The sequence below is a fragment of the Ranitomeya variabilis genome, chromosome 2 (assembly GCF_051348905.1).
Source record: "Ranitomeya variabilis isolate aRanVar5 chromosome 2, aRanVar5.hap1, whole genome shotgun sequence".
Taxonomy (NCBI): Eukaryota; Metazoa; Chordata; class Amphibia; order Anura; family Dendrobatidae; genus Ranitomeya; species Ranitomeya variabilis.
In genome coordinates this window covers 814,791,892-814,815,167 of record NC_135233.1, presented here as the reverse complement: position 1 = coordinate 814,815,167, position 23,276 = coordinate 814,791,892, and the positions used below count along the sequence as shown (strand labels likewise).

Sequence of the window (23,276 nt, the reverse complement as noted above, 5' to 3'; positions counted from 1 at the left end):
TTGAAATTCGGCTTTCAACTCTTTTCCTGTCCTCAATCTCTAGTAACATTATTAAACATTCTCTATAACTATCTAACTAACTACACATTACTTCTATGTAAAACATTATTACCATTTACTTTCTTTAAGGCAACATTATACTTTAAGTGCAACTAGTGAACGTTCCCTTTAAGAGGGAACCAAGTCTCTTTGAGGTAATGCAGACTCTCTCTATCTGCAAGTCCGTTTAAGGCAAGAGCTTCCATGCTGTACTCAGGAACAGTCTCTTTAAAAAGCTCTCTCTTTTGTAAAACCAGTAAAGGGCACCTTTAAGAAGGTGCAAACTATTTACAATACAGTTTGTGAACCATTCACCGTCCATGATTCGGCAGTCTTTGTAACATGGATGAACAAAAGCAAAAATAAAAACAAGAGCAAAAATAAAAAGCAATAGGGATCCCGTGTAAACAAAGGGATCCCTTTAACCCCTTACTGACATCGGACGGGATAGTACGTCTGATGTCAGCTCCCCTGCTTTGATGCAGGGCTCCGCGGTGAGCCCGCATCAAAGCCGGGACATGTCAGCTGTTTTGAACAGCTGACATGTGCCCACAATAGCGGCGGGTGAAATCGCGATTCACCCGCCGCTATTAACTAGTTAAATGCCGCTGTCAAACGCAGACAGCGGCATTTAACTACCGCATCCGGCCGGGCGGCCGGAAATGACGGCATCGCCGACCCCCGTCACATGATCGGAGGTCGGCGATGCTTCTCCATTGTAACCATAGAGGTCCTTGAGACCTCTATGGTTACTGATCACCGGTAGCTGTGAGCGCCACCCTGTGGTCGGCGCTCACAGCACACCTGATTTTCTACTACATAGCAGCGAACAGCAGATCGCTGCTATGTAGCAGAGGCGATCGTGCTGTGCCTGCTTCTAGCCTCCCATGGAGGCTATTGAAGCATGGCAAAAGTTAAAAAAAAAAGTAAAAAAAAAATGTGAAAAAAATAAAAAAAATATAAAAGTTTAAATCACCCCCCTTTCGCCCCAATCAAAATAAATCAATAAAAAATAAAATAAAATCTACACATATTTGGTATCGCCACGTTCAGAATTGCCCGATCTATCAATAAAAAAAAAAACATTAACCTGATCGCTAAACGGCGTAACGAGAAAAAAAATCGAAACGCCAGAATTACATTTTTTTGGTCGCCACGACATTGCATTAAAATGCAATAACGGGCGATCAAAAGAATGTATCTGCACCGAATTGGAATCATTAAAAACGCCAGCTCGGCACGCAAAAAATAAGCCCTCAACCGACCCCAGATCATGAAAAATGGAGACGCTACGAGTATCGGAAAATGGCACAATTTTTTTTTTTTTTTTTTTTTTTTTTTTTTAAGCAAAGTTTGGAATTTTTTTTCACCACTTAGGTAAAAAATAACCTAGACCTGGAGAATCATAACGGCAGGTCAGTTTTAGCATTTAGTGAACCTAGCAAAAAAGCCAAGCAAAAAACTAGTATGGGATTGCACTTTTTTTGCAATTTCACCGCACTTGGAATTTTTTTCCCGTTTTCTAGTACACGACATGGTAAAACCAATGTTGTCATTCAAAAGAACAACTCGTCCCGCAAAAAATAAGCCCTCACATGGCCAATTTGACGGAAATTTTTGGGTATTGTCTGCCATCACCACAATATCCACCGCCATGTCATTATGCGGCCCTCGCTGACAATTAGCAGAGTGCCAGCAGGTGCCGTGAAACCTGAGTTTGGTAAAGGCCCTCAGGTGGCCCTGTATGATACCTTTGGGAGAGCTCTCACTCCTACTTTCGGGAGGTACCACACTCCTGCCAAATAGTTAGCCAGATAGTGAATACATATTCCCCATCCCTTTACAATGTCATTTCAAATGTACCCATTTGAATTTTGGGTATCGCCCGCCACCACCACCATGTCCACCGCCATGTCATTATGTGGCCCTCATGTGTAATTTTCAGAGGGTCACCGGTACTGTGAAACCTGCGTTTTCTAAGGCCCACAGTTCATTTTTGCCATCAGTCTCAATGGAACCACTGTCATAGTGGGTGAAGCCACTGTAAGGTGAACATAATACAGGAGTTGGGGGAGCTGTATGATCAATGTCATGAAATTGGATTCTTCCAGACACCCAAAGCATTAGAATTAAATTCTAAATACAGTGTATGCAAGCGAGACACTGTATTGTGGTCAGTCTGTCAGGCCTGAAACCCATGTTAGGAACATGTACAAGCCTCATTTTACTTGGAAGCAGCCTCCTTAAGGGAAAGAGGCAGGAGTGCCATTGGCCAATCTGCACAAGTCTACGCTTTTTATATTGATTTAATAATTATCGTATCTTTATCTAGCAGTTGTGTGACTGGCGCAAAGCCTGTAGAGATACGCAAACGTGACTATTTATCTCTAATTTTGTGAGTCTGCTGTTGCCGTGTGTAATAAAGCTGATATGTTAAAAAAAATTGCCACAAATTGCTAGATACATTGAATTTGTACATAACACCTCTGTAAGGGTACTTGTCAAAAATAAAGTCTGGAATTTTTTTTTCATAAGCGTAAAGCATTCAATATGAGAAAAGGTGATGTTAAGAGACATGAATGTGGTGGTGCCTGCCAAGGCTGTGTTACAGATCAGAAGGTGACTGGATCTCATTCTAGTTTCCTGTCAAAATGTGGTCAGCATGGTATATCACTTACGAACATAGACAATTGCCAGAATTTTGTGGGTTGGATGGCAGAAAAAGGCTCTAGTGTGTTGATAAGCAGCACCACAAAGTCTTACACATGGTCCAGTCTCAGTGGCCAAGAGGCTGGGCCTCTGAATACTCAACCTGTTCCTCGTTCCTCCCACCATCAAGAGTCCCAGTAGACCTATGACCCCAACACTGGCCACTCTGAGCAACTGTTTATGCTACCTGTTATGACCCCAATGGCAGAGGGTCTCTGCAATAAATACCAAGTCTGCAAACACAAAAAACCAGCTCATAGGGCAGTGGTAACTGGGCTGACCGTATAGCTAATCCTAGCACCACAAATAGCAGCAGCCGGGGAACGTGCCTACGTTGGTTCTAGACGTCTCGCGCCAGCCGGAGAACTAACTAACCCTAGAAGGGAAAAGATAGACCTTTCTTGCCTCCAGAGAAAAGACCCCAAAAGTTGGATACAAGCCCCCAACAAATAATAACGGTGAGGTAAGAAGAAAAGACAAACGTAAGAATGAACTAGGTATTTAGCAAAGAGAGGCCCACTGACTAATAGCAGAATATAGTAAGATGACTTATACGGTCAGCAAAAACCCTATCAAAAATATCCACGCTGGATATTCAAGAACCCCCGAACCGTCTAACGGCCCGGGGGGAGAATACCAGCCCCCTAGAGCTTCCAGCAAAATCAGGAATCACATTTAGTACAAGCTGGACAAAAAATAAGAGCAATACAAATAACCAAAAAACAAGGAAGCAGGACTTAGCTTAATTTTGCATGAACCAGGACCAGCAGCCAGGAGCAAACAGAAAGGACTGATTACAACGATGCCAGGCACCAGACTAAGAATTCAGGAAGTTCATATAGCAACACCCCTGGACTAACGACCCAGGTGGGTGCCAAACTAGGGAAAGACAATCTCAGAGTCATACCACTAGTGACCACAAGAGGGAGCCAAAAAAGTCTAATTCACAACAGCTACCTTGTAATTTGTCAGGCCTCTTAATGAGCACCATTGAAGAGGGTCATGAGGAGGTAGAGTGCAGTGACCCAAACATTTGAGCACCCACAGCCAGGAGAAAGCCATGTTGGGGAAGGACAATTCATGTCTGAAAAGGTGGAGGATAATCTTGGCGCACAGTTGCCATCCGGTCAGCCTAAAATTGCAACTCAGAAGGAGGCTCAAGATTGAGGAATTTCTAAGATGATGTGGTCGATGATGAGGCCACTGATCCAACCTGCATAGTGGCATGCCTAGTGAGCACAGCAGTGCTGACAGGGATTTGTCCATAGCAAAAAAGAGGCAAGAAGAGGTAGTGGTTTGACCAGAGGGAGAACTCGGTCAACTGTTATTATTATTATTTATTTATATAGTACCATTGATTCCATGGTGCAGTACATAAGAGGTTACATACAAATTACAGATATCACCTATGGTAAACAAACTAACAATGATAGACTGATACAGAGGGGAGAGGACCCTGCCCTTGCGGGCTTACACTCAGCTAGATAACAGGCCAAGGGTGCGCTATTCCCCTGTATGGCAGTTTTTTTCTGAAATTCCATCAGACAAAACAACTGTAATTTGCATCATCTGCCAAACCAAGTTAAGAAGAGGCAAGAACACTTCCAACCTGCTTGCAAAACCATGGCAGCCAAGCACCCCAGTAGGTGAGCAGAACGCCTGGGTCAAAATCTGTGTCTGATGGTGAAACCACTGCCCCTTCCCCTGTGTTACAGCCTTCCCAATCTGCTGTCCATGAAATAGGTGCTGATGATGCCTACTGCCAACAACCTGCAGTTGCACAGACACAACAGTCAGCAACCATTTTGTTATCCCAGCTCAGCATTCACTTGTCCCTGCCCCAGACTTTTAACAGAAAACAGAAATATCGACCCACCCACCCACAGGCAAAAACTATAAACACCCACATTGGCAGATTGCCCTGGAAATGTTGCCATTTTGACTTGTGGGAACTGAGTCTCTCCGTGACCTCTTAGCGGTAGCAGCCCCAAGTTACTCGATTACAATCCAACACTATTTTCCCAGTGTGCCATCAATGCGTTACATAAGAATGTGTTACACAATATCAGTCATGCTCTGGCCAATGCAGTCACAGGCACACTGGCTGTGGCACACTGGCTGAACCTGGTGGAGTCTGGGACAGAGTCAGGGACTGGGATATCACACATCTTACCTACACCAAGAATAGCGTTCTCAACTTCCATCAGGGTTTCAGTCTCCTCATATTATAGTTCCTATCTCTCCTCCTTCTCCTCACCGAAAGTAGCCTTCCCCTCACTCCCCAGCTGGGAGGTCTGCAGTACTGCCTTGGCAAACTAGCAGCATGCTTTGGTGAAGCTCATCTGCTTAGGTGATGAAGCTCACAACGCAGATGAGCTGTTGAGGGTGATAAAAGAACAGACCGATTAGTGGCTCTCCCCACTTAACCTCCAACCAGGTCTGGTTGTGTGTGATAATGGGTGTAACTTGGTGGTGGCTTTAAAGTTTGGCAATGTAAACACAACAATTCATGGCCCACCAGCTGAACTTGGTTGTACAGCATTTTTTAAAAACATACCCTGACTTGCCAGACCTACTTGACAAGGTACGGCATGTCAGCACACATTTCCGAAAGTCATCTGAGGCTTTCGGCGGACTAGCTTTGCTGCAGCAGTGCTTTAATTTGCTTCATCACAGAATGATTTGTGACCTTCCCACACGCTATAATTTGTCCTTTAATAATAATATTAATAATAATAATAATAAAAAGCAAAAATAATTTTATTTCTATAGCACCAACATATCTCACAGCACTTTACATTTTAAACGGGACTTGTACAGACAATAAAAGACTTTACAGAATTCCAATAATCACATAAACAACAGACACCAAGAGGAATGAGGGGCCTGTTCGCAAGCTTACAATCTATGAGGAAATGGGGAGACATGAAAGGTGGATGGTAACAAATTGCTTTCATTGTTCTGACCAGCCATAATGTAAGCAATCGTGTGTTCATGTAATGCTGCATGAACCGATTACCAACCTGTATGTATAAAAGTACAGACACAGAGGGCTATTACTTGCATAAAGCATGTGAAAACAGGATACAAGGATCCTCTTTATGAAGAAAATTTTGAATGCGATACACTGGGATAGTTAGTTAAATGTGTTGAGGCGGTAGGCGGTTCATATGTTGACAAGGCTTAGTGAGCAGCAGAGAGCAGTGTCTGAATTACAGCTTCTCAATGCCCGTCAGAATAACACACAGCCCTCTCATATAACAACTGTTGAGTGGGTGAGAGTCGATGACATTTCTGAGGTTCTTCAAAACTTTGAGTACTGCACCAAGATGGTGAGTGCTGATGACGCTATTGTCAGCATAACCATCCCACTGCTCTGTCTATTAAACTGTTTGCTTCAGATTCACAAAAAGGAAGCTTTGAATGCTGAGCAGGTGGCTATGGAACAAGATTTTACAGTGGCTGATACCACACGGCCCAACCTCACACAATATTCTCAGGCCACATTGGGTGATTACGAGGAACAAGGGGAGGGGGAGGAGGGGTTATGATCCGGTGACCTTGGAGCCGCATGAGACTTTCTCAGGAGTAGGTGGAACCTGTACTGGCCGCAAACCCTAAACTGTCACCGCAACTAGAAGTAGCCGTGGGGTGTACCTAACACATCCTAGACACCTCGACACAGCCGGAGGACTAAATACCCCTATAGACGGAAATGGGAATTCTATCTTGCCTCAGAGCAGAACCCCAAAGGATAGGCAGCCCCCCACAAATATTGACTGTGAGTATTAGAGGAAAGACACACGCAGGCAGAAATCAGGATTTAGCAAAAGAGGCCACGCTAGCTAAATAGGAAAGGATAGGACAGAATACTAAGCGGTCAGTATTAAAACCCTAAAAATATCCACAGCAGATAACACAAAAATTCCACCATCTAACTAAAGACATGGAATGTATATCTGCATCTCCTGAGAATCCAACTTGACTGAAATATCCAAACACAGTCTAAGCTGGACAAGAAAAAACATTGAATAGTACTGAATTGTAAAGAACACAACATGTGTGCTGCAGAAACAAAACCAGACACTTATCTTTGCTGATTTGATAGCAGGGCAGGAGGAACCAGACAGAGATGCAAAACCTCCAGGAACAATGGACAACTGGCAAGGGCTAATGAATCCTGCACACCTAAATATCCCAGTCAGAGCTGCAATCAGCAGGGACACCTGCCCAGGATTGCAACCCAGGGACAACTGCATTACTACCAACAACCACCGGAGGGAACCCAAGAGCAGAATTCACAACAAGGAGGCAGAACAGGAGTTTTTGGGCTGCACTACAGAGGGGACTCCCAATCCCAGCTGCATGCCTGTCCAGTATGGATGGCCTGAAGAGGAGAAGTAGAAGTAGGCGGAGGCTATGCGTCATGAGGAGGAGAGGATGGTTAGTGTTCTTCCCAGTGAAGACTCTGAACATTTGACTATTTGTAGTCTGCCACACATGGCAAAGTTCATGTCCAGATGCCTTACCCAAGACCCTTGCATGAAACACATTTTGTCAAACATGAAATACTTGACCCACAGTACAAGGAGAAATTTGCTTCTCTTATGTCGGAGGCAGACGTGCCTTTTTCAGTGCATGTATGCCAGAAGGACGTTTTGGAAGACTTACTGAAAAATTACCCAAAGAAAGCAGCTGGCAGAGGTACCGGCTCTTTTCACCCACAAGGATTACAGGGGAGGGCCACACACACCAGGTGCAACTCGGGGGGGAAATTCTCACCAACTGACACATTTTCATGAGACTGTCACATTAGCAAGAGCTATCTCTCGATGTAACTATGATGAGGAGGGAGAAGTTGACCAAGATGGTGAAGGATTACTTAAGAGACCATACCAGCATCCCTCCTTATTCTTCAGTGCCTTTGAAGTATTGGTTGTTCAAGATCCACATTTGGCCCGACCTCTCCTTCTACAACCTTGGAGGTGCCACCATGCCCTGCTGCAAGTGTGTTGTCTGAGCGGGTTTTTAGTTTGGCTGGTGCAATCATAATGGATAGGCGCACAAGCTTGTCAACGAAAAATGCAGACAGGTTGACTCTTCTAAAATTGAACAAAGGCTGGATTTCGGGCGACTTTGCAAGCCCTGTGGATGACAGCAACATACTATAAAAGCAGCCCAAATGTTTTGTTTGGTAAGTTGTCTTAATATCCATTCCTTACCATCCAAACCCATTTTGTTCATGAAATCACTTCCTCCTCCTCCTGCTTCTGCAACAAGTACTTAGTGGTCATGTATGTATACCCCACGTGGCTAATGTTTTGTGCTTTGTGAAAACTTTGCACATTGTGCAATAGTGAAACTTGTACTCCCTATCGATTCCCTTGCTGACACTCCAACAGCAAAGTAATGAAGATTATTGCCCCTGCTAAATTGTCACGTATAATTATCTCTACCTAGATTGCGCCAGTCGCACAACTGCTAGATACAAAAATGCAATTTTTAAAACAATATAAAATTATGATATTTTCAATCATATTGCTGACACTCTCCAAATGTGGAATAATGAAGATTATTGCCTGTGCTAAATTGTCACTTACGATTATCTCTACCCAGACTGGGCCAGTCGCACATCTGCTAGACAAATATTAGTTTTTTTAATGTGGAAAATAGCAGAGAGCTGCAGCATTGTCTTGTAATGATGAGAACACCCAGGTGCCTGCCTGTCTTTCATACCCTCCCTCCTATAAAATATCTCCCTACTAAATCCCCCCCTAACAAACAAAAACAAGTAGTCTTGACAGTCTTCAGCTCTTTAAAGAGCTTTTTGGAATAAATAACACTCACTGTAACTTTATATCACTGTCCCTATGCTCCTTTCACTTTCCCTACGCTAAAACTATACCCTCGCTAAGCTGTTTCTGACTGCAATGTGTGCAAGATGGCGGCGGCAGCCTTTAAATAGTCCCTATGATGCTGGAAGGCCAGCCAATCACATTAATGCCACACCAAAGATGGCACCGGCATTACTGTTATTGGCAAGCCAGGCCAGCATGTTCATTGGCTGCAAATAAAGCGCCAAACATGCTGGGCGGGTCACTCAAATATACAGAGGCGAATACCTAATTACTCGCAGAGTAACAAATAGCCCTAAGAACGTACTATTTGTGCAAGTAACGAATAGTGCCGAATGTATTTGCTCATCACTAGTCATGAGGTCTATCTGCTAATATCCGCTAATATCCACATCAAAATACAGAAAAGGGCACTTTCATTCCTTACAGAATGAAGTGGCAGTGAGAATGATAGACCATGATTATCTATGGGGCTGCATGGAAAAGCAAAGCACTGCGCTCAGCCGCTCCATATGGGATAAATGCAGTAGAAGTCAGGCATGAGTACTAATGCTCCATTCTTACAGGGATAAAAGCACCCCATTCTGCTGATCAGCATACGTCCCAGCGGTTGGATCCCCAATGATCTATAAGTTATCACCTATCCTTTTGGTTTTTTTTTCTGAGCATTGTGTTTGTTTTTTTCATGGTCCCAGGACTCCTCTATAAGAATTCAAACACCCAAATTCGAATTATCGAAGAAAATACTTTTCTACTTACAATCACGCTTTTACACTTGCAACATGTCAATAATTTAAGTCTATTATATTTGAGCTGCCCATTGCACAAATCCCCCAAGCTTGCCAGGTTAGATTTGAGGTGATCTAATATGTATAGCAAAATTTCTCCTAAAAGTTTCAGAGTTATTAATATTGCAAAAAAAAAACTAAAAGCTTATGCTGCATGGCTCAGTTACTAAATTATGCCACCTTCAGATAGAGCAATTTAAACTTAATACTAAAGGTACCGTCACACTCCGCGACGCTGCGGCGATATAGACAATGAGCCCACCTAAACTAGATCGCTGGAGCGTCGCTGTTTAGGTCGCTGTAGAGACGTCAAACATAGCAACTCCAGAACAATGCAGGAGCGATCCTGTGACGGAACGGCGACTCACTTCTCGTTCTGGCTGGTTGTTAGCTCCATGTCAAACAACCAGAGTGTACCGACTGGCTAGAAGGAGACGCTGCGACGCCCCCTATGCTCGTTGCTGGCGTCGTTGCTTTTGATGTCAAACATGACGATACACACCGACCTGGCAACGAAATAAAGTTCTGGACTTCTAGCTCCGACCAGCGATGGCACAGCGGGATCCAGATCGCTGCTGCGTGTCAAACACAACGAGATCGCTAACCAGGACGCTGCAACGTCACGGATTGTTGTCGTTCTCTTTGCAAAGTTGCTGAGTGTGACGGTACCTTAAGTTTAATACAGCCATGGGATATAAAACAAGGCTTAAAGTTGGTTTCACAGGTTTCTTGATCCAAACTCAGCATCTATGAGTTTGGATCAGGATACCAGCGGTCTGTCTGTACTTGGACCGTGACTGTCAAACATGTGATACTGGCCATAGGCTTGTTTCTTATTTTTAATAGTAAACAAGAGAATAGGTTTTATTAGTTTTATTTGCGTGGGCATTAGGGCATATTTTTGTCATGACATCTTTTGTATCAGCTATATTATGGTATTTTACAGATTTATTATTTTAAATGTGTTTTGTAGACGCCACACATTATGTTAACTGGAAGTGGAGCTAATAAATTTGCTGAAAAATTAAATATTGAAAACTTACCAACAGAGAAACTGGTAACTGCAAATGCTGTTAAAGAATGGGAACAATACCAAAAATATAATCAAAGTGTAACAAGTCTTTTTAGCACTGGAAGGTAAGTGCAAGATAAAGGATCTGTGTGCTAAATAAATAAATCCATCCTTTTGTCATTTTTAAATGTACTTATCAAATTCCCTTCATATTTACCACACAATTCAACAGTACTGATCCTAAGTTTAAGGATGTCTGCACTGCCCCAGTCAGCATCTTATGAAAAAAGGATGTCTGGAAAGTCTGTAATAAGGCAATTTTCCACCAAAACAATAGATGTATAACAAACCCATATCCTCAGCAACTGCATTTTCTCTTCAATTTCATCGAACAAAACAAAATGTCATTTTTGTATGTGGACATAAAATGAAATGCCATTCTGATGTACAGGCTTCATAATGGGTCCATAAAGATCAAGATATTTGTAGAGGACTCAGAGAATGACATCTAATAATAATGCAACTTCCTATTCTCTGCAATGGCCCATTCTATGCGCTATTGCTATATACAATGCTTTATCTCAAACTGCTATTCTGTTTTATCACTTGCAGCACATTAGATTCTAGACATCTCTCTGTAGTGCCTTTCAATAATATACCAACATTTCTTTAGTGTCTATTATGGCTATTATTATTTTCATTAAATTGGCCCTATACTGCTGAGTGTATGGTCCACTTACATGGGTATTACTGGAAAAAAGTTATGGTGGAAAATTAGGTCACTCATATTTGTTATATAGAGGATGCTGATATTATTTGGTGGACTATGATGGGCAGTTACTGTGTAGAGTCAGATTTAGCCACCTTATTGCTGGGTTAAAGAAGATGATTGCCAAGAGTAGGGTTGAGCGAAACGGGTCGATCATTTTCAAAAGTCGCCGACTTTTGGCTAAGTCGGCGTCTCATGAAACCCGATCCGACCCCTGTGCTTGTCGGCCATGCGGTACGCGACTTTCGCGCCAAAGTCGCGTTTCAATGACGCGAAAAGCGCCATTTCTCAGCCAATGAAGGTGAACGCAGAGTGTGGGCAGCGTGATGACATAGATCCTGGTCCCCACCATCTTAGAGAAGGGCATTGCAGTGATTGGCTTGCTGTCTGCGGCGTCACAGGGGCTATAAAGGGGCGTTCCCGCCGACCGCCATCTTACTGCTGCTGATCTGAGCTTAGGGACAGGTTGCTGCCGCTTCATCAGAAGCAGGGAGAGCGTTAGGCAGGGTCCACTAACCACCAAACCGCTTGTGCTGCAGCGATTTCCACTGTCCAACACCACCTTCGGTGTGCAGGGACTGTGGAAGCTATTTTTTTTTTTTTTTCCCCTCAGCGCTGTAGCTCATTGGGCTGCCCTAGAAGGCTCCGTGATAGCTGTATTGCTGTGTGTACGCCACTGTGGAAACCAACTGCTTTTTTCAAAGCACATATCCTCTTGTTCCTTCCTTTCTGCACAGCTATCTTTTCTGTTTTTCCACACTTTTTATTTAATTTGTGCATCAGTCCACTCCTATTGCTGCCTGCCATACCTGGCTTACATTACTGCAGGGAGATAGTAATTGTAGGACAGTTTTTTTTTTTTTTTTGTTTTTTTTTTTTGTGGGAGATTAAGATTGGCATTTCTGCTACAGTGCCATCCCTGTGTGTGCCATCTCTCACTGAGTGGGCCATAGAAAGCCTATTTATTTTTTCCGTGATTTGTGTTCTAAAATCTACCTCAACACAAAAACAGTACATCAATCAGTGGGAGAAAAATATTGGCCTCAGTCAGGGCTTGTGTGCCACTGCTGTGTGTGCTATCTCTCATTCAGTGGGCTATAGCAAGCCTATTTTTTTTTTTTTTTTTTAATATTATTTGGTTTCTAATTCTCCCTGAAAAAAAAAAAAAAAACCTAAAAAAACAGTGGGAGAATAATATTGCCCTTTCAGCTTGTGTGCCAGTCTTGACTCCTGGGTGTGCCACCTCTCTCCCTCTCATTCAGTGGGCCATAGAAAGCCTATTTATTTTTTTTTTTAAATATTATTGGGTTTCTAAAGTCTCCCTGAAAAAACAAAAAATACATAAAAAAACAGTGGGAGAGTAATATTGCCCTTTCAGCTTGTGTGCCAGTCTTGACTCCTGGGTGTGCCACCTCTCTCCCTTTCATTCAGTGGGCCATAGAAAGCCTATTTATTTTTTCCGTGATTTGTGTTCTAAAATCTACCTCAACACAAAAACACTACATCAATCAGTGGGAGAAAAATATTGGCCTCAGTCAGGGCTTGTGTGCCACTGCTGTGTGTGCTATCTCTCATTCAGTGGGCTATAGCAAGCCTATTTTTTTTTTTTTTTTTTTTTTTAATATTATTTGGTTTCTAAAGTCTCCCTGAAAAAAAAAAAAAAACATAAAAAAACAGTGGGAGAGTAATATTGCCCTTTCAGCTTGTGTGCCAGTCTTGACTCCTGGGTGTGCCACCTCTCTCCCTTTCATTCAGTGGGCCATAGAAAGCCTATTTATTTTTTCCGTGATTTGTGTTCTAAAATCTACCTCAACACAAAAACACTACATCAATCAGTGGGAGAAAAATATTGGCCTCAGTCAGGGCTTGTGTGCCACTGCTGTGTGTGCTATCTCTCATTCAGTGGGCTATAGCAAGCCTATTTTTTTTTTTTTTTTTTTTTTTAATATTATTTGGTTTCTAAAGTCTCCCTGAAAAAAAAAAAAAAACATAAAAAAACAGTGGGAGAGTAATATTGCCCTTTCAGCTTGTGTGCCAGTCTTGACTCCTGGGTGTGCCACCTCTCTCCCTTTCATTCAGTGGGCCATAGAAAGCCTATTTATTTTTTGGTTTTTTTAATATTATTTGGTTTCTAAAGTCTCCCTGAAAATAAAAAAAAAAAATACATAAAAAAACAGTGGGAGAGTAATATTGCCATTTCAGCTTGTGTGCCAGTCTTGACTCCTGGGTGTGCCACCTCTCTCCCTCTCATTCAGTGGGCCATAGAAAGCCTTGTTTTTTTGTTTTTTTTTTAATATTATTTGGTTTCTAAAGTCTCCCTGAAAATAAAAAAAAAAAACATAAAAAAACAGTGGGAGAGTAATATTGCCATTTCAGCTTGTGTGCCAGTCTTGACTCCTGGGTGTGCCACCTCTCTCCCTCTCATTCAGTGGGCCATAGAAAGCCTTGTTTTTTTGTTTTTTTTTAATATTATTTGGTTTCTAAAGTCTCCCTGAAAATAAAAAAAAAAAACATAAAAAAACAGTGGGAGAGTAATATTGCCATTTCAGCTTGTGTGCCAGTCTTGACTCCTGGGTGTGCCACCTCTCTCCCTTTCATTCAGTGGGCCATAGAAAGCCTATTTATTTTTTGGTTTTTTTAATATTATTTGGTTTCTAAAGTCTCCCTGAAAATAAAAAAAAAAATACATAAAAAAACAGTGGGAGAGTAATATTGCCATTTCAGCTTGTGTGCCAGTCTTGACTCCTGGGTGTGCCACCTCTCTCTCTAATTGTGGGCCATAGAAAGCCTTTTTATTTTTTTCCTTCATTTGTGTTTTAAAATCAACCTCAACACAAAAACACTACATCAATCAGTGGGAGAAAAATATTGGCCTCAGTCAGGGCTTGTGTGCCACTCCTGTGCGTGCCATCTCTCATTCAGTGGGCCATAGAAAGCCTTGTTTTTTTGTTTTTTTTTTAAATATTATTTGGTTTCTAAAGTCTCACAGAGAAAAAAAAAAAAATAAATTAGGTGGGAGATTAATATTGACATTAGTGCTTGAGTGACAGTCCTGCGTGTGTGTCATCTCTGTGATTTGGTGTCACAGAAAACAGAGTGTGTAACATTGTGCCTGATTTTCCTTGTGGTCTCACCAACCTGTTAAGGGATATTGAAATCATACTGAAGTTATAGCTCACCGTGTAAGTTGTTTGACAGCAACAAATAAAGTTAGTTTGGTTACGATTTTTAAACAATGAGGAAGTCTGGTGCAAGAGGTCGTCGTGGGCGTTCATTGTCAGCTGGTAATGATGGTAGTGGTAGTGGAGCATCAGGTGGTCGTGGGGATAAAAATATTCCACCTAAGTCTGGAGCTGTGGAGCCAGTTTCGTCGTCAGGCTACACAAGGCCTCGAACGCTCTCTTTTCTGGGAGTAGGAAAACCGCTTTTAAAGGCTGAGCAGCAACAGCAAGTTTTGGCTTACATTGCAGACTCAGCCTCTAGCTCTTTTGCCTCCTCTTCCGAAACTGGTAAATGTAAAAGCAGCGCGTCGCTTGTGGATGTTCACGGTCAGGGACAAGTCGCTTCCTTGTCCTCCTCAGCAAAAACTACAACAAGAGAGAAGGATGCAGCAGGCGACACAACGGGTCACTCCATGGAGCTCTTTACACATACCGTCCCTGGCTTAGAAAGTGAAACATTTAACAGGCCATGCCCATTACAAGTAGATTCTGACATGGAGTGCACTGATGCACAGCCACAGCCAGAGTACTATGCTGCTCCTTTGACTCAGACCACCACATTGCCCTCTCAGGGTACAGATCCACAATCAGACCCTGATGAGACTATGTTGCCCCGCCACGAACGCTATACCACCGACCGACACAGTGACACAGACGAAGTTGCACACGAGCTCGAAGAGGAGGTAATAGATGACCCAGTTATTGACCCCGATTGGCAGCCATTGGGGGAACAGGGTGCAGGCGGCAGTAGTTCAGAAGCGGAGGTGGAGGAGGGGCCGCAGCAGGCATCAACATCGCAACAGGTTCCATCTGCCGGGCCCGTATCTGGCCCAAAACGCGTGTCAAAGCCAAAACCTGTTGGAGGACAGCGTGGCCATCCGGTTAAAGCTCAGTCTGCAATCCCTGAAAAGGGATCCGAGTCTAGGAAGAGTGCAGTCTGGCATTTTTTTAAACAACATCCAACTGATCAGCGCAAAGTCATCTGTCAAAAATGTTCAACTAGCTTAAGCAGAGGTCAGAATCTGAAAAGTCTAAATACTAGTTGCATGCATAGACACTTAACCACCATGCATTTTCAAGCCTGGACTAACTACCAAACGTCCCTTAAGGTTGTAGCACCCTCGGCCAATGAAGCTAGTCAGCAACGCAACATCCCTTCCGTCACTGTAAGGCCACCATTTTCCGCACCACCGGCAGTATCTGTGCAGGTTTCTTTGCCAGCCAAAAGCAGTCAGGGTCAGGGAATCACCAGTTTAGTAGGAGGAAATATTGCATCTAGGGCACCGGCGGAAACAATACCGTCTCCAACCGTCTCTCAGTCTGCCATGTACACCGGCACACCCGAAAGTTCCACGATCTCCTGCTCTCCAGTCCAGCTCACCCTACATGAGACTCTGGTTAGAAAAAGGAAGTACTTATCCTCGCATCCGCGTACACAGGGTTTTAACGCCCACATAGCTAGACTAATCTCGTTAGAGATGATGCCCTACCGTTTAGTTGAAAGCGAAGCTTTTAAAGCCCTGATGGAGTACGCTGAACCACGATACGAGCTACCTAGTCGACACTTTTTTTCCAGAAAAGCCATCCCAGCCCTGCACCAGCATGTTAAACAGCGCATCGTCCATGCACTTAGGCAATCTGTGAGTACAAAGGTGCACCTGACTACAGATGCATGGACCAGTAGGCATGGCCAGGGACGTTATGTGTCCATCACGGCACACTGGGTGAATGTGGTGGATGCAGGGTCCACAGGCGACATCAATTTAGGGACAGTTGTGCCTAGCCCACGGTCTAGGAAACAGTTGGCTGTAGGCGTTCGCACCCCCTCCTCCTCCTCCTCGTCCTCCTGCAGAAGCTACAGCTCTTCCACAGAACGCAGTCGGCCAACCACTCCATCGGCAGATGACACTGTTGCACACCAGTTGTCCCATTATGGGCCAGCTACTGCCAAGCGTCAGCAGGCTGTATTGGCTATGAAGTGTTTGGGCGACAACAGACACACCGCGGAAGTTCTGTCCGAGTTCTTGCAACAAGAAACGCAGTCGTGGCTGGGCACAGTAGATCTTGAGGCAGGCAAGGTAGTGAGTGATAACGGAAGGAATTTCATGGCTGCCATCTCCCTTTCCCAACTGAAACACATTCCTTGCCTGGCTCACACCTTAAACCTGGTGGTGCAGTGCTTATTGAAAACTTATCCTGGGTTCTCCGACCTGCTCCTCAAAGTGCGTGCACTTTGCTCACATATCCGACGTTCGCCTGTACACGCCAGCCGTATGCAGACCTATCAGCGGTCTTTGAACCTTCCCCAGCATCGCCTAATCATAGACGTTGCAACAAGGTGGAACTCAACACTGCACATGCTTCAGAGACTGTGCGAACAGAGGCGTGCTGTTATTTATTTGTGGGAGGATACACGGGCAGGCAGTAGGATGGCAGACATGGAGTTGTCAGGTGTGCAGTGGTCGAAGATACAAGACATGTGTCAAGTCCTTCAGTGTTTTGAGGAATGCACACGGCTGGTTAGTGCAGACAACGCCGTAATAAGCATGAGCATCCCCCTAATGCGTCTGCTGATGCAAAGTTTGACGCACATAAAGGAGCAGGCGTCTGCACCAGAGGAAGAGGGAAGCCTTGATGACAGTCAGCCATTGTCTGGTCAGGGCAGTGTACAGGACGAGGTAGCGGGCGAAGAGGAGGTGGAGGACGAGGAGGATGATGGGGATGAGTATATTTTTAATGCGGAAACTTTCACGGGGGCACAGGAAATTGGTTGCGTGTCACGGCCGGGTTCTGGTTTTTTGAGGGACACAAGTGACGTAGATTTGCCTGCAACTGCCCCTCAACCAATCACAACCGGAGATTTGACAACTGGAACTTTGGCCCACATGGCGGATTATGCCTTACGTATCCTAAAAAGGGACACACGCATTACGAAAATGATGAACGATGACGATTACTGGTTGGCCTGCCTCCTTGATCCACGCTATAAAGGCAAATTGCAAAATATTATGCCACATGAGAACTTGGAACTAATATTAGCAACCAAACAATCAACTCTTGTTGACCGTTTGCTTCAGGCATTCCCAGCACACAGCGCACGTGATCGTTCTCACACAAGCTCCAGGGGGCAGCAGACTAGGAGTGTTAGGGGTGCACACATCAGAAGTGGCGTTGGACAGAGGGGTTTTCTGACCAGGTTGTGGAGTGATTTTGCTATGACCGCAGACAGGACAGGTACTGCTGCATCAATTGAAAGTGACAGGAGACAACATTTGTCCAGTATGGTTACTAACTATTTTTCATCCCTTATCGATGTTCTCCCTCAACCGTCATTCCCATTTGATTACTGGGCCTCCAAATTAGACACCTGGCCAGAATTGGCAGAATATGCATTGCAGGAGCTTGCTTGCCCGGCAGCAAGTGTCCTATCAGAAAGAGTATTCAGTGCTGCAGGTTCAATATTAACCGAAAAAAGGACTCGTCTGGCTACCCAAAATGTTGACGATCTAACATTCATTAAAATGAACCACAACTGGATTTCGAAATCTTTTGCCCCACCTTGCCCGGCCGACACCTAGCTTTCCTATGAAAAGCTCTTGCCTGTGAATTACTTTTCTAATGTCTAATTTGCTGCAGCTGATTGTACAGCATACGACATGTTTACACCTCCCTAAATGGCAAAACTCCCCACACGGGGCCGTGGTATCGCGACTTGGCGCAAGCACCCGTGAGACTGCTGTTTGTCTGAAGAGGTGGGTGTGCTCGCTTTTGGTTGACGGCATTGCTACTGGGTCCCTCATAGTACAATGTAGTGTCTCTGGCGGTGGTGGTGCGCACCCAACGTCAGACACACCGTTGTAACATGAGGGGCCCTGGGGCGGTCCCGCCGGCCTCAAGAGAGTTCCCCCCTACCCCAGCTCAAAATGTGCTCTACCACGTGCAAAATTATGTCGCACAGCTCCACCAATCTTTAGTCTATTCGCTGACATCATTCAATGTCTGGCACTGACAATACAAATTTGTAGACATCTATGATGCAACTTAAAGTAGTCTGTGTCTGTGTCCTATATTGGCACCATTAAATAGTTACTGCCAAATTACAATGTCAGAAACTCAGTAGATGAGCCCACCCCTGTACCTAAGTATGCCACCTTTTTTTTTTGTTTTGGTTGTTTTGCGAGACATTAACATCTATTTATATTTTGGGAGTACTGGGACAGACACTCCTTGCACTACTCCTCCACTCACCACCAAGCTGCCTGTGTATCCATGTAACCGCTGTAAAACTGCCATGAGCCTATTGTTTGTTATTTTAGGCCTTTGATAGCCTGTCTGCGGTCCCTACTTTAAATACTCCTCCACTGACCACCAAGCTGCCTGCCCGTGTATCCATGTAACCGCTGTGAAACTGCCATGAGCCTATTGTTTGTTATGTTAGGCCTTTGATAGCCTGTCTGCGGTCCCTACTTTAAATACTCCTCCACTGACCAGACCACTGCTGCCCGTGTACCCCTGGAACCAATTATAAAGTGCCTACAGCCAGCCCATTTTCTTATGTTAGGCCTTTGAAGCCTGTCTGCGGTCCCTACTTTAAATACTCCTCCACTGACCAGACCACTGCTGCCCGTGTACCCCTGGAACCAATTATAAAGTGCCTACAGCCAGCCCATTTTCTTATGTTAGGCCTTTGAAGCCTTTCTGCGGTCCCTACTTTAAATACTCCTCCACTCACCACCACCAAGCTGCCTGCCCGTGTATCCATGTAACCGCTGTGAAACTGCCATGAGCCTATTGTTTGTTATTTTAGGCCTTTGATAGCCTGTCTGCGGTCCCTACTTTAAATACTCCTCCACTCACCACCAAGCTGCCTGCCCGTGTATCCATGTAACCGCTGTGAAACTGCCATCATGAGCCTATTGTTTGTTATGTTAGGCCTTTGATAGCCTGTCTGCGGTCCCTACTTTAAATACTCCTCCACTGACCAGACCACTGCTGCCCGTGTACCCCTGGAACCAATTATAAAGTGCCTACAGCCAGCCCATTTTCTTATGTTAGGCCTTTGATAGCCTGTCTGCGGTCCCTACTTTAAATACTCCTCCACTCACCACCAAGCTGCCTGCCCGTGTATCCATGTAACCGCTGTGAAACTGCCATCATGAGCCTATTGTTTGTTATGTTAGGCCTTTGATAGCCTGTCTGCGGTCCCTACTTTAAATACTCCTCCACTGACCAGACCACTGCTGCCCGTGTACCCCTGGAACCAATTATAAAGTGCCTACAGCCAGCCCATTTTCTTATGTTAGGCCTTTGATAGCCTGTCTGCGGTCCCTACTTTAAATACTCCTCCACTCACCACCAAGCTGCCTGCCCGTGTATCCATGTAACCGCTGTGAAACTGCCATCATGAGCCTATTGTTTGTTATGTTAGGCCTTTGATAGCCTGTCTGCGGTCCCTACTTTAAATACTCCTCCACTGACCAGACCACTGCTGCCCGTGTACCCCTGGAACCAATTATAAAGTGCCTACAGCCAGCCCATTTTCTTATGTTAGGCCTTTGAAGCCTGTCTGCGGTCCCTACTTTAAATACTCCTCCACTCACCACCACCAAGCTGCCTGCCCGTGTATCCATGTAACCGCTGTGAAACTGCCATGAGCCTATTGTTTGTTATTTTAGGCCTTTGATAGCCTGTGTGCGGTCCCTACTTTAAATACTCCTCCACTCACCACCAAGCTGCCTGCCCGTGTATCCATGTAACCGCTGTGAAACTGCCATGAGCCTATTGTTTGTTATTTTAGGCCTTTGATAGCCTGTGTGCGGTCCCTACTTTAAATACTCCTCCACTCACCACCAAGCTGCCTGCCCGTGTATCCATGTAACCGCTGTGAAACTGCCATGAGCCTATTGTTTGTTATGTTAGGCCTTTGATAGCCTGTCTGCGGTCCCTACTTTAAATACTCCTCCACTGACCAGACCACTGCTGCCCGTGTACCCCTGGAACCAATTATAAAGTGCCTACAGCCAGCCCATTTTCTTATGTTAGGCCTTTGAAGCCTGTCTGCGGTCCCTACTTTAAATACTCCTCCACTGACCAGACCACTGCTGCCCGTGTACCCCTGGAACCAATTATAAAGTGCCTACAGCCAGCCCATTTTCTTATGTTAGGCCTTTGAAGCCTGTCTGCGGTCCCTACTTTAAATACTCCTCCACTCACCACCACCAAGCTGCCTGCCCGTCTATCCATGTAACCGCTGTAAAACTGCAATGAGCCTATTGTTTGTTATTTTAGGCCTTTGATAGCCTGTCTGCGGCCCCTACTTGCAATACTCCTCCACTGACCACAATGCTGCCTGGAGTGCCTGCCTGTGTATCCATGTAACCGATGTAAAACTGCCATGACTGCCTACTGTTTGTTATTTTAGGCCTTTGATAGCCTGTCTGCAGCCCCTACTTGCAATACTCCTCCACTGACCACACCAATGCTGCCCGTGTACCCCTGGAACCTATTTAAAAGTTCATAGAGCCTAGTTATATATTTTATTTACTATTAATAAGGCCATGATGGACTACGCTGTACCACGCTACAAGCTAACCAGTCGACACTTCTTTTGCGAGAAAAGCCATCCCAACCCTCCACCAGCATGTAGAAGACCGCATTGTCCATGCACTCTGGCAATCTGTGAGTACAAAGGTGCACCTGACAACAGACGCATGGACCTGTAGGCATGGCCACGGAAGATTACGTGTCCATTACGGCGCAATGGGTTAATGTGGTGGATGCATGGTCCACAGGGGACAGCCTACTAAGTCTGTCTGCAGTCCCTAATTCAAATTGTGCTCCACTGTCTAAATCGGAACTTCCACCTTCTGGCTTTCGGCCTATAGTATCAGAAATTAAACTGCATTTGGCCTTCAACTTTGGTTAGGGCCTACTAACGGCTTCTGCCCCTCCCTGGTGTTGCCCTCAACTAAATAAAGCTGAGCTTCAACCTTCTGCTCCAAATTACCATTTTGAAAAATGCAATAGGCTTTTCAGGCCTACTAAAGGAGTCTGTCTGTGTGCCCCTCCCTGGTGTTGTCCTCAACTAAATAAAGCTGAGCTTCAACCTTCCGGCTCTCATTATGTGGTTTTAAAAAAAAAAAAGGTGGTTAGGGCCTACTAACGGCTTCTGCCCCTCCCTGGTGTTGTCCTCAACTAAATAAAGCTGAGCTTCAACCTTCCGGCTCTCATTATGTGGTTTTAAAAAAAAAAAAGGTGGTTAGGGCCTACTAACGGCTTCTGCCCCTCCCTGGTGTTGTCCTCAACTAAATAAAGCTGAGCTTCAACCTTCCGGCTCTCATTATGTGGTTTTAAAAAAAAAAAAGGTGGTTAGGGCCTACTAACGGCTTCTGCCCCTCCCTGGTGTTGTCCTCAACTAAATAAAGCTGAGCTTCAACCTTCCGGCTCTCATTATGTGGTTTTAAAAAAAAAAAAGGTGGTTAGGGCCTACTAACGGCTTCTGCCCCTCCCTGGTGTTGTCCTCAACTAAATAAAGCTGAGCTTCAACCTTCCGGCTCTCATTATGTGGTTTTAAAAAAAAAAAAGGTGGTTAGGGCCTACTAACGGCTTCTGCCCCTCCCTGGTGTTGTCCTCAACTAAATAAAGCTGAGCTTCAACCTTCCGGCTCTCATTATGTGGTTTTAAAAAAAAAAAAGGTGGTTAGGGCCTACTAACGGCTTCTGCCCCTCCCTGGTGTTGTCCTCAACTAAATAAAGCTGAGCTTCAACCTTCCGGCTCTCATTATGTGGTTTTAAAAAAAAAAAAGGTGGTTAGGGCCTACTAACGGCTTCTGCCCCTCCCTGGTGTTGTCCTCAACTAAATAAAGCTGAGCTTCAACCTTCCGGCTCTCATTATGTGGTTTTAAAAAAAAAAAAGGTGGTTAGGGCCTACTAACGGCTTCTGCCCCTCCCTGGTGTTGTCCTCAACTAAATAAAGCTGAGCTTCAACCTTCCGGCTCTCATTATGTGGTTTTAAAAAAAAAAAAGGTGGTTAGGGCCTACTAACGGCTTCTGCCCCTCCCTGGTGTTGTCCTCAACTAAATAAAGCTGAGCTTCAACCTTCCGGCTCTCATTATGTGGTTTTAAAAAAAAAAAAGGTGGTTAGGGCCTACTAACGGCTTCTGCCCCTCCCTGGTGTTGTCCTCAACTAAATAAAGCTGAGCTTCAACCTTCCGGCTCTCATTATGTGGTTTTAAAAAAAAAAAAGGTGGTTAGGGCCTACTAACGGCTTCTGCCCCTCCCTGGTGTTGTCCTCAACTAAATAAAGCTGAGCTTCAACCTTCCGGCTCTCATTATGTGGTTTTAAAAAAAAAAAAGGTGGTTAGGGCCTACTAACGGCTTCTGCCCCTCCCTGGTGTTGTCCTCAACTAAATAAAGCTGAGCTTCAACCTTCCGGCTCTCATTATGTGGTTTTAAAAAAAAAAAAGGTGGTTAGGGCCTACTAACGGCTTCTGCCCCTCCCTGGTGTTGTCCTCAACTAAATAAAGCTGAGCTTCAACCTTCCGGCTCTCATTATGTGGTTTTAAAAAAAAAAAAGGTGGTTAGGGCCTACTAACGGCTTCTGCCCCTCCCTGGTGTTGTCCTCAACTAAATAAAGCTGAGCTTCAACCTTCCGGCTCTCATTATGTGGTTTTAAAAAAAAAAAAGGTGGTTAGGGCCTACTAACGGCTTCTGCCCCTCCCTGGTGTTGTCCTCAACTAAATAAAGCTGAGCTTCAACCTTCCGGCTCTCATTATGTGGTTTTAAAAAAAAAAAAGGTGGTTAGGGCCTACTAACGGCTTCTGCCCCTCCCTGGTGTTGTCCTCAACTAAATAAAGCTGAGCTTCAACCTTCCGGCTCTCATTAT

At 44.6% G+C, this 23,276-nt stretch overlaps 1 protein-coding gene across 1 annotated transcript in view; it reads left to right on the top strand.

The window, feature by feature from the left end:
• The window catches only part of LOC143809939 (isoaspartyl peptidase/L-asparaginase-like), a 131,977-nt gene that overhangs the window by 32,744 nt on the left and 75,957 nt on the right, over positions 1-23,276 (top strand). Inside the window, exon 4 of the mRNA XM_077292886.1 lies at positions 10,365-10,528. Within this exon, the coding sequence (XP_077149001.1) occupies positions 10,365-10,528 (164 nt within the window). The remainder of the gene's footprint in view (positions 1-10,364; positions 10,529-23,276) is intronic.